At 30.7% G+C, this 12771-nt stretch overlaps 1 protein-coding gene across 4 annotated transcripts in view; it reads right to left on the minus strand.

The window, feature by feature from the left end:
* LOC145976753 (glutamate receptor ionotropic, kainate 2) overlaps positions 1-12771 on the minus strand; it is a 149047-nt gene that overhangs the window by 8049 nt on the left and 128227 nt on the right. For all 4 annotated transcript variants that reach the window (XM_083108108.1, XM_083108111.1, XM_083108110.1 and 1 more), the window contains exons 12-15: positions 12252-12509; positions 3374-3571; positions 2220-2445; positions 1592-1756 (exon numbers count right to left, since the gene is read on the minus strand). In XM_083108108.1, the coding sequence (XP_082964234.1) occupies positions 1592-1756; positions 2220-2445; positions 3374-3571; positions 12252-12509 (847 nt within the window). The remainder of the gene's footprint in view (positions 1-1591; positions 1757-2219; positions 2446-3373; positions 3572-12251; positions 12510-12771) is intronic.

Below are 12771 nucleotides of genomic sequence, written 5' to 3' on the forward strand. Positions count from 1 at the left end.
ATTTCACATTTCTGTTTTATCATTTTTTAAGATTGTGAAGACAAAAGAGCTTTCTTCTCTAAACTGCTTACTTTTATGAAATAGCGAAATAAAGGTAGCGACGATCGTTCATTTTTTATGGCAAATAATCGAGACATTGAAAAGAACTGAGATTAGCAATTCAACTGTAATTTCGCGAGATTTTCGCGCCACAACGCGACGCCGGGATGATTCGTTCTTCTTTCTGTCTCGTCGAGTACATTTACACCATCGGCAAAGTGGATACTTATCCAAGTCACAGACTATAGCGGGGTGAAAGAGAAAGAAAGAGAGAGAAAGGAAGGAAGAGAAAGGAAAAGGAGGCAAAGTAGATAGATAACTCGAGAGTTTCCGTGAATGAGAAAAAAAAAGAAATTCGGATCAAAGCGAGAAGAAAAAGAAGTAACTTGTTGTGACTTCCATAAAAATTCGGAAGCGGTTTCCGAAAAGTTCTAAGAAAAATTCGTTCCCGAACTTTGTGTGAGATTTCGCCTTACTTGAAAGCCTCCTTTTTTCTTCGTTTCAGATTTCATCGCACTCGAATGTTATGATTCTTTACTATATAGTGACAAATTAATCGTTTCAGTACTTATTAAGAAAAAAAATTTTAATGTTCGTATAAGATATTTCCGTAAAAAAATTATCGATATTTATTTTAACATCAGTATCATAAATGTAACTTTAATGGAAAGAGACGGACAAGACAAAGGCATTAAATCCAAAAACATTGCTCGAATATAAATAATAAATAATTAATTTTTTTCATAATACTCTTTGTAAAAATAGTTTTACCGCATCATGACTTATGTAAATTATATTTTATTATCTTTTTCTTCTTAAATGACTTAGTTCATGCATTTTCGAACTTACAATTAATATTTTTTCTCAATTTATGTATCGTAATATAATAAGATATCTGTTCATGACTTTAAATCATATTGTATACTCGCAAAACAAACGGAATATTTTATAATTAAAATGACTGAAACTTAAAATAGGCGTACCGTACGTGAAAGTTATGACCACTGAACACGACTCTTTCGTCTGCGCATATGTGAATGTATAGTCATTGGAGTGTGCTTCAACATATTGTAGTTGAGAGATTCACAGCATCAAATGTAATTTATAGGTCACGTTACTATCCAAAATTTTTACGTCATTGATAATATATGATTAAAAAAAATACAGTTATCTCGATAAATTTACAGATATCTCGATAAATTTAATAATCTAATTGGTTAAGTAACCATATGAATGTCGTGAAAGAGCTGTTCAAAGCAATCATTTCCGGGATTTAATTCAATGGGAATTAATCAATCCGCAAGTCTTTGATCTTGATATGCTTCGTTATATATAATTTATGAGAAATATCCTATTATGTAATTAGTGACTATTCGAAACAGTTTCGCTTCGAGTTCTAATTTACAATGCGTAAATTTCTAGATGCATAATTTTATGAAATAATTCGTTAGTCGTTATAATCTTTTCTAACATATATATCTGCCTGTAGTAAAAACTGTCCAATTTCAGTTCACAAAGGGTGGATTCGTTAATATATACGTATATAACTCACCGATATTTTCGACTCCAAGAGCGTTAGCTTTGCTCTCTTTATTTTTGTCGTCTCTGTTACACACATCGCCGGTATTCTTCCACCATTTATCGTAGAGGATCTGTATTACACCTTTTTCCTGCAGCTCCAGAATAGTTAGAGATATTTTATCTCTCCAGGGTGAGCCTGCATATAAAAAGCCTTCGTTAGGCTGGTCAAGGGTTTCGCAATTTCTGCCTCAGTGACATAATTCCGAGCGTAAACTTCACTGTTAAATTGCAAGTTAAATATATGTCAAATATATATATGATCTAATAAAATATATAATCAAATATATTTTAAATATACGATGTTTCAGAGAAATTCTTTGAATTCTTTCTGCTTCGTGGAAAATAGAATTATTTCGATATAGTATAGTTAGTTAACACTGTACAAGTTACTTTATACAATGACAAAATACTTTCCTTGAATTTAAAGGTACATATTCCATGTCGGTTAATGAAGCTGATCTTTCTTTTGCAAAGATTTAATTAGCCACCAGCTGTTTTAGAGAAACTTCTTAACTTTTAATGTTAAATTTGATAATTGTCTCTCTTAAATTAAACGTTTGTTCAACAGAAGTTACATTGTTATCCTTAGCCATATTTACCTTTCGGAGTAGCAATTCCGTATCCTTTGCTATCCAATAGGCCTCCTATTTGCGTCAGATTGCAATCACGTTGAACTGCATAATCGAGCATAGTCGATTCCATCAAAAATGCGTAGTCGCCTTCCAAGACTCTTTTTACGCCTTCTTCATAAGTTTGAACGAACACAGTTGGAGTCTTCGATTCCATAAACCTCCACATTTTCTGATAGATTCCAATTTTCGAGTCCTGTTAAATTATACAATTCCAATTGTCCAATTCTATAATGCTTTATATTCGGTTTTCTGGTCTGCATTATAAAGTTTGATTAAAAAATTTTAATTAAAAATTCATTTTTAAAATGCATTGAAAAAAAATGAGAAAATTGATATTAAATAAAGATATTATTAAAAGAGACTAACTGATATTATATTTAAAAAAATTTTTGAACACACCGGGACTATGAAACAGAGAGAGTTTATTAAACAAAAATTGTCTTTCTTTGATGTTATTTATTATAAAGTTAAATTCAGATATTTTTTGTTTATTACTGCTCTTACTAATTTGCTCGTGTCTCCATAGAAAGAAGGTTAGAAGAAGAGAGATTTATAAAAATAGTGTTTTTGTTCAACAAATAATTATATAACATGTAGTTTTTCGATAAAACATCATGTAGGAAGAGTGTTGATATTACGATAATATTATCAAAAGTATATCACAAATTATAATAGATCAATATATTTTTAAATATATATTTTCTTTCTATTTCAATATAAATATAGCAGATACATAATTTGATGTTTTATATTGCTATGTAATATAATTGTAAATGTACAATTTATCATATCTTTCTCGAGTTTTCGTAATACAATGAATTACAGTATCCATTAATGTAATGTTTCTATTATCAAAGTTCGCACACACATTTTAATGTCTATTCATGTAAATTATATATCATTTGATGTATTGTAAAATAACACAAGAATTTAAACGCAAAACGCTGTCTGACGAGAAATGAGATAGAAAGTGCTTTTAAGGGAAAAAATCCAATATATTAACTTAGCATTATACTTTTTAATTCATTAATTGAAAAGCATACCCCACATTTCGAGAAATATAAAATTTTTTATTTAATCTCTTGATTTTTAACCTTTTTCTTTTTAAATTTTATACTTACTCTGAAAAATGTTTTCGTACTTCCACCCTCCAAAGTACCATAAGGTATGTCGGTTTGTTCCGCAAGATCGGCGACATTCTCGATTGGCGTTATCATTCTTTCAACCGTCAAAAAGGCCGCCAGATTCGCAGTGTAAGAGGAGATGATAATCAGCGTGAAGAACCACCATATGCCGCCTACTATTCTCGTACTAGTTGCCTGATAATGAGGATTAATTTTCCATCTTTATCTCTCAAATGAATTCAATGAAATAATATCACATTTCTCATTCAGTAATTATTGGGATATTTTAATTCGACAATTAAATCACACATCTGGGAATCGATTAACAAGTCAAATTTTGCTCCGTGAATATTATTAATTTAATCGTATTTGTTACTCATTTATATAGATTTCATTACCAAAAATATTAATGTATTAATTGTTTGAAAGATTATTTTATAGATCGCGATATAATTGATTAACATTAATATAATCTCATTACGTGATTAGTTATAATTTTGGAAACGCAATGAATAAATTTTGTATCAATTACATGTGTTTTCGAATAGTCCTTTCAAACAACATCAGTTAGCAGTTTGTCAGACAACGGAGATCATCTAACTCGCGTATCAGTCAAATCAAACAGTATCGAAATCAAACTGGTTGTAAACACGTGAGAGGAATATCCGTCGTAAAGCTCTAGTGAAAAGGATCTTTTACATGTGAATGTTTTGCAATGTAACTGTGGATGTAACTGCGGATCTCTCTCACCTCTGTCGCGAAGAATCGTAAGGAGATTCAAAGATCGATCGGAAACGCATCAGGATGAGTGACGAGGTCGATTTAAGGAGCGGGATCGATCCTGACGGGAAATACCGCGCGGCAGTGCGAAAGGAATGCAATACGCGCGGGGATCTCGTTTAAAATTCGCAGTCTATCGGATATTTCAACGCATTAACGCCGAGACCGAGGATTGCGGAGGCTATTGTCGAATATGGAATACTCGTAAATGGCTCCTCTCATTCTCGTGTTAGACAGCGGTCCTCCCACATTCAGCAGATGTGCAAATGATTTTAATTCTCTACCGCGCGGTAATATCCGGCGAAAGAGTAATAATGAATGTATTTAATTTTCATAAGCCGAATATATAATATCCGCGTGTTTTGCGCTCGTGTGAAACGACTTTTCCGGGAACAATCCGTTCGCTTATTATTATCCCGATATCGACGGAAGAAATTTTCCGCGCGTGTGTGCGAAGAAATTTAATACGAAAGGCACGTTATTATACTTGCAATATTACATTCTCTCCTATATCTGTTCAACGGCGACTCTTGATAATGCCTGGTGCGCCTGCTATGACGTGAAATACCATTTGCTGACACTCGAGACAGTGTCGCGATGACAACCCCGCATGCATACACGTACCACCAGAGTCAATTAGCATCACATGCTGCACAGATACCATAAATATTTATGTTTTCACATGAGATCTTTTTCTCCAGCTCTACTTATGATTTCTTTTTCTGGAATATTTCTATCGAGCAAATACTGCGATGTTTTGTGTCAGTAGACGTTCAGTATATCGAGCAGACTGATATTTACTTTTAAATATATTTACTGACAAATACATAATGGACAGTTATATAAAATGAGGAATTTATTTAAGAAATCGATGCAGTAGAATTATCAATTACATATATTAGCATAATTTCTTTATATATTTCTTTCTTGTATAAATATTAACAATATTATTTGTTTTATTCATATTTTTCATTTAAAACACCTCAGAAGATATTCGTGCAATTATTTATAACTATTAATATTGTTTTGAAAACGAAAAACAAGCACCTAAAGCAAAAAACGATGCACACATATTTCATGATTTATAAGTTCAGATGAATTGACATCATGTTCTGATGATTTAATGACGTTATAAAGTACGTACTACGTTACCAAACGTCAAAATTATTGTTTATCAAAATTAATATATAAATAATATCAAAATTAATATTATTTATACACATTTTTATAATATATGCATTTTTTATTTATATTCTGTTTTCGTATTTATTATATTCTAAGTGTACTGATAATTTGCAATTATTTTCCTATATATTTAGGTTAAACGAAATCTTTACCCTGCCATTGGTATTGTTCGGAAAATAATTCATGTCTAATCATTCGAATAACACGTCAAACCACACAAATTTCTGCGTTCTACGAATGATTGAATAAGTGTGTGTGTGTGTGTGTGCATTGCTGCATTTTTTGGGTGTTGTCAAAGGCAGTAATTAGCATTTAATGCGAATCAATATCAAGCGCAATGCAGTATATATCTCTTCTCTATGGTATTTATAATATATAAAAAAATTAGTTATATCTTCGCTATAATCAATATAAACTGTGAATCAGAAGGCATTCACAAATAAATAATTTTTTTTCTTATTATTCTTTTTAGATATTAAAAAATTTCGTCATATTTTATGTAACAATAAGAATATTACGACAAGAGAATTACAAAATATCCAAATTACTCTTTCTATTAATTCTACTTCTTAACAGCATTTTTTTCTTTCTCTAATGCATAGTATGAAGTAAGAAGTTTAGAAAATACCGTTCGAAATACTACAGTTCGTCGAAAGAACATCCGTAGCAGCCGTTTACGTAAAAGCGGAGGAATCGAACGTCGAGAGAGTTTACTAGCGTGCGAAGTTACTTTCACACCGTGCTTCTTGCATACAAAAGTTCATTGTCCATTAATCCATTGTAGTGTACCAACTAAAAAGATAAATCTGATAAAAAGGATTGATGGATTATTTTCATATTGTGTATATCGATGTTAAAAATATAAAAGTTACTTAAAAGTATTTAAAATTCTTTTTAAATATAAAAGTTACTTAAAAGTATTTAAAGTTCTTTTTAAATGTATATGTACATTTTTATTGCACATACGTAAGTTGTGCGAGAAATAATATCATAAAACAAACTGACAGAAAAAATAACATGAAAACACATCTCTAATAAATATTATCAGACTCCGTCAATATTTTGCATAATCATTGAAATCAATAAAATATTGCTGTAACGATATGTAAAAATAAGGAATTAAAAAGCAATTGACTTATATGCATATACAGGGATGATATGTATTTTCCTAGCATGTTTGGTGAGAAATAGAAAATTTGATTAAACTTGTATTTATTCATTTATCGTTCGATGGAATTTCTCTGTTATAAATTACTTGAATATTATATGTAACTCGGCACGAATTTTTTTTGCATAATCGCGTATATGTAATCAAAATGTGTCACAAATGAAGCACGATGAGATTTCGAGAATAAAGCATGACATATATAAGTAAACTCTATTTCTTTTTTTAATTTTTGTAAGTACAGTATTGAAAAGAAAAAGATATGGCGCGAATAATAACGGGCAGCTCTTTTCATTCCAAATGCCTCCATTGTCCACAGTAGCAATGTCGTTACCAATCCAGTTTATACTTCTCCTTTATACTCCTTTTGTGAGATTCACGAAAGTCTATACAATATTGCACGTATTATTCGACAACTGAGAGCCAATTGCACACTATTCTGCACCGACGTTTTCTTCATCTTATTCTATTACATGCAACGCTCGTATAAATAAAAATCAGTCCGAATATCAGAGGTAGAGATGTAAATAGAAAGAAACAATTTTCTTTTATAAAATATGGTTTCTCATGAACAAAAATAAACCTTATTTTTTTGTTCTTTTCTTTTTTAGATATTTAGTATCTTTAAATTTTGATTATTGCAAGTTGCTTTTGAACTTGAAAGAATTATCTTTATTATTGATATAAAAACGCAGTTTGTAATTTTTTTTTAAATGTACTTTACTCATTATTTTATTATAAAAAAATAAAATTTTTATGTTTATTTTAATTTACTTTTGAAAGTAATGAGTTAATAAGATTTTTGCGATTAAAATGATGCTGACATAATTCGGATAATTTTTAGTTAGGTATATAATAAAAATTTTCATGCATTATGTTTCATATAATTTGCAACAAAATAATTTTTATATAATAATTCATTAAAATTACTTAAAAAAATTAATTAAAAATATAAAAATTTTGATTTTCTTTATTATATTCACAAAAAATATGAAGAAAAATAATATTCTATTAAAAAAAAATAATGAAAACCAAATTATTTTTGCATTGAAAATATTTGTTTAATGTTTAAAAATATATAATTTTTTACATCTCTAGTCAAAGGAATAATAATTTTGCAAACTAAATAATGAAAGAGCAAAGAATTATTTGCTATATTTCTTTTCTATATCAGAAATAATATTACAACCTGCGATTTTATTCATCACTTTGCGGAATATTAGATATTGTTTTCTTTTATTAAAATATTTTTTTTAAGTTTTAAATACGCTATATTTTAATTTGAAATATTATTTAATATCCTCTTATTTAGCTGCCTTATAAAGCTATATTAATGCAAATTTATTATGAATTTTGCAAATGTTTCATATTTTATATTTAAAGTTCTTTTTAATTTTATTTATAACGTTTTAATTTTATTTATAACGTTCCTCATGATACTTATGCACAGTGTACTTATACATACTTTTGTGCCATTATTTTATATTTATTTATCTTTCACCTTGAAATATAAAATTCGTTGAATTTTACACGTACGCAAATAAAAATTACATTTAAAAATTGTGTATGTAACTGAGAGATTTGCGACATTTTATACGTGGTCGGAAAAAATGCAGCAGTACAATTAGACTACAAACATGTTTTATATTGCTTTTCTACACAAGTTTACTTTAAAAGAATAATGTTTCCCAGGAGCAAAAGAAAATCTTTTTACATAAGATATGGATAAAGTTTCGTTCTCTTCATTTACGTAACATTGTAAAATTAAAGAGAGATATATTCAAAAAATCAATGTAATAATTTTATTATAGAGAAATACATCTCTTTCTCTATTATTATTTATATTTATATAGAAGCACTAAAAGAAATCTGTATACATATTAGACTCTTCGATAGATATTAAAATAAATTTTCATCGACCGGTTGTCGTATCTTTTATTTCCCGCAAGATATAGTTATACTGAGATATTGTGGCTAATAAAGTTTCTTCTTCTATTACTTTTCACACATGGTTGAGCGAGTAATTTCTAAAGTATATATACATACACACATATATATATATATATATATATATATATATATATATATATAATTAAAAAGGGTGGAAAACTGTTTCGCACATGATCTTGCGCAGCGTGAATGAAGACGCGTAAAAAGGAAACATACCTCTAGCATAAAGAAAGGATTTTGTTGCATCGTAATTATTTTTCGAGTAAATCTGGGGATCAGTTTTTCTTTGACGTGCTAATACTATTGGAAATAAATTTAAGAAAGGGAAAAAAAGAAAGTTACTATATAATAACTTACGCGGACAATAATCATTCATTGTTTCTCGGAGTGTTTAAGTTGTCAAATTACTGAATACCAAAAATTTCATACAAGAAGAATATAAAACATATAAGAAGATAATAATAATAATAGAAAAACATAATAATATAAGACATAACATAATAATGAGAAGAATATAAAATTACAAATTTTACATAATTTGTAATTTTATATTCTTCTTATTATTATGTTATGTCTTATATTATTATGTTTTTCTATTATTGTTATTATCTTCTTATATGTTTTATATTCTTCTTATTCTTATTATTATATTCTTCTTCTTATTATTATTAAATTATTCTATTCTAAATAGATTTCGTCTATTATCCCATTAAACATTTAGACCGAATAATAAAGTCAAACGAACAACTTATACATTCTCGTAAAAAGAAAATTTCCACCGAGATGCCGTAAAAACTGGAGGATCGACATTTTAATGCATGTATGTATAAAGAGAAGTACAGGATTACGGCGCACAGAAATGGCTCGTTCCATTTTACGCTTTGAACAAAATTTGATTGAGCCGTGCGGTAAAGTGATTCACTATTCTCCGGTCTCGCTAACACGTTGCTTAAACGAGTATTTTGCCGTCGTAAAATTTTCAGGGAGAAGCCGAAATCTTATATCTGAACACATAAATTACGCAGCTCTTCCTTTAATTAGCGCCGTAAAATATCTATGAAGTTGATATTTGACGCGAGTATATTTGTACGTTGCGAGTTTTCAGAGATCCGACAAATTTTCTCGAAAATGCTGGCAACTGCGCGCGTTTGTTAATAAATTAAAAAACATTATTTCTCAGAGCTTTTTTGACTCTCTCTTTCTCTCTCTCTCTCTCTCTTTTCTTTCCTTTTTCTTGCTTTTTCTCTTTTTTTTCTGGTGGCGCGTAGGGTTGAGATCACTGCCCTGTTACATAGGTAAGTATGCCGACTGTAAACCAAAAGCTGTTGGTCAGGCTGAACTCGTTTACAGTTCTCAGTAGTGAAATGTCGTCACTATCCAGATCTAAGACGCTCACGTGACTATCCTGATGACAATATGATAATGATCCTCGGCAAGTGATACAGATTTGAACATAGAGATTACTGTTTAATTTATATGTACATAGTTTTTTATTACATATTTTGTATTATTCTATAGAATCGTATGTAAACATTCGATTACAAAAAATGAAAAATTGAAAATGCAGATATGACGCGAAACGTTATCTTTTTATCTTATATGATGTATTCTCTGGAAAAAGAGAAATGTAACGATTTTTTTATTTTCTTTTTCGCAAAAAAATACTGCATTAAAAAGCTGTTGCTGTAGATATTTTTAATTTGCCATTCTTTATTTATTAAATAATTATATCTGTTATTTATCTGTGTAATATGTTAATGCGAGAATAGTAGAAAGTAACGAGAAATCACAAGTAAAAATTATAGAGTCATTTTAAAATGACTTTATTATCAGTTATATATATATATGTATATATATATATATATATATATATATATATATATATTTATTTATTTATTTTGGAGAATATTTATTTAAAGATCTAATTACACAATCGGGATTATTTCGCACCACTCAGCAGGTGCGTACCTGGAAAGGACGATTGCAGTTTGGATAGAGTGACAGCTCCATCCATTCGTAGGGTGAGAATCTTGCTACTATTCATATTGTCAGCGAAACCATCACGTAAGCGTCTAACAGGGACAACCAGATTTCCAGCGAGGGGATTCATAAACGAGAAGAGGCGTGATGGCGTGCGTTCGGTCACCTGAAGCAATGACATTTGTTTTGACGTTACTAACACGTGACAAATTGACCTGATTGACCTGATTCGAAGATAGGATTACGATGAAACGCAACAGTGCGGCCGTTCATGTTCAATCATCGCGTCGTATTCCCTGCTGGAAAATAATTTAGAGGCGCGAACCGTTTATAATTCTTCCACCGGCTTCTTTCACAATATCCAGTCTCTCGAATGGCACGAAAGACGATTCTTTATTTCGATGGAATTATAGGAGCGTATTATTCTTCGGCGTGTCGGGCAAAACACAATAGTGCACTCTGAACGCAATCGCGGTACGTGCTGCTTTATTTTTTAATGAGACATCGCTAACGGGAGAGAGGTAATCGATATTGAATTTTAAAACGCAACAATCTATTGTAACAATAAGGCACTTTAAATGATATATTATAATTTTAAATATACCAGATTATAATTTGAAATATACATAAGTAAAAAAAATTATTCGCGTTCTATTTTTACAATTTATTACAACTATAATAAAGGACTTACAGACATATCACTTTTCCACATAGTCCACATATTTGCTTTTCAATGCACTTGGTTTAGCGTTCCACAAGTTTGTTTATATCCTCAGAGAAAAATGGTTTTGGTTGCGCTGTCAGCCACACATGCATGGTGTCTTTCATATGTTAATCCGTAATGTAAGAAATTGATGACCTGCTGTTGCTCACACACTTCAAAATTTAGGGATTTTGCGATCTTGAATTTTCCACTGTATAGCGCTGATCAACAACTTCTTTTTTGAGTGGACTAACGAAATGATAATTTGAAAGAGCAAGATCAGGGTTATGGTGGATAATCCAAGATCTTAAACTTCAGATTTTGCAGTATTTCAACTGTATGAGCAACAGCAGGTCATTGATTTTCTATGGACTTCGAAAGACACAAATGCATGCATGGCTAAATTTTTTTCTGAGAATATGAACAAACTTGTGGATCACTAGATCAAGTGCATTGAAAACCAAGGGAAAAAATGTGTGGAACATTGTGTATGTGTGGAAAAATTATGTATGTATCTGTAAATTCTCTGTTATAATTGTAATAAATTGTAGAAATAAAACGCGGATAATTTTTGATTCAACCTCGTATTTTAGAAATTCAATAATTAATTAATGCATCTATAATTTGTATATAAGAAAAGTGTGAAATTTGTACATAAGATTTTTCTGCAATAACCGATGATAAATGATACGAATAATGCATTAATTGGTTTTGAAAAAAACAAATAATAGTGTAATATTCTTTATAAAAATTATTGCGAAATTAAAAATTGTTATTATATTATTGATCAGCGTCTGATCATCTTTCTAGTTTTAGTAGTTCTACTTTCTTATAGTTCTCTGTAATATTGCAAATACATGTTTCGCAACATAAGCAGATTTAAACGAATTGACGAGCACCTGTAAACATGTATACATATACTGTTTGCGCTTCGGTAAGATGATGGATTTATGTACGCGCGCTGCCTCATGAATAAGATTCGTATAATACTCGTTATGCTCGAACGCGTGAGAGGAACCTAGCGTGATATCGGATGAGACAAGTCTCGGTTTACGCGCGACTGTAAAAAAATAAGTACATAGTCCAATAACGGAGCACCTCATTGAGTGTACCTTAGGGTTGAGTCCGCTGCCCTGCCTTAGGAAGGTGCCGGTGATGAACCAGAAACTGTTGCTGACGCTAAACTGGTTCTCGACCACGTCGCTGTCGGCCAGACACGGATGCGGATTGTTCCACTCGTATGGGCTGAAGCGCGCCATCACAAAGAGGGTGAAGCTCACGAGCATGTAGGCGGCGAGCACGTAGAGCCAGATCTCGATCGCGAGCGGATTCATGAAGGAGAAGAGCCTCGTCGGTTGACCGGATGGCACCTAAATTATGTCACGCTACGATTTTAATTAAAACGGATCCCGTCTCGTGGCGCGACGCGGCACGAAACAATTAGCTTTCGCTGAACGATGGTATTCAATGATTCTCTTTACGAATATTTGACGATACGACAAGATAGAGAATTTAGAAATTATGAAACTACGAGATGCGGATTATTATTATTTGATGAATTAATTTTTTTCTTTACGTTTAATTAGAGATTCATCTTGCATATGTCGATAATCGCGGAATAATTAAGATACC

This window comes from Camponotus vicinus, unplaced genomic scaffold, assembly GCF_025532165.1.
Source record: "Camponotus vicinus isolate PSW18456_S1 unplaced genomic scaffold, iyCamVici1.0 SCAF_9, whole genome shotgun sequence".
In the NCBI taxonomy this organism is placed as follows: domain Eukaryota; kingdom Metazoa; phylum Arthropoda; class Insecta; order Hymenoptera; family Formicidae; genus Camponotus; species Camponotus vicinus.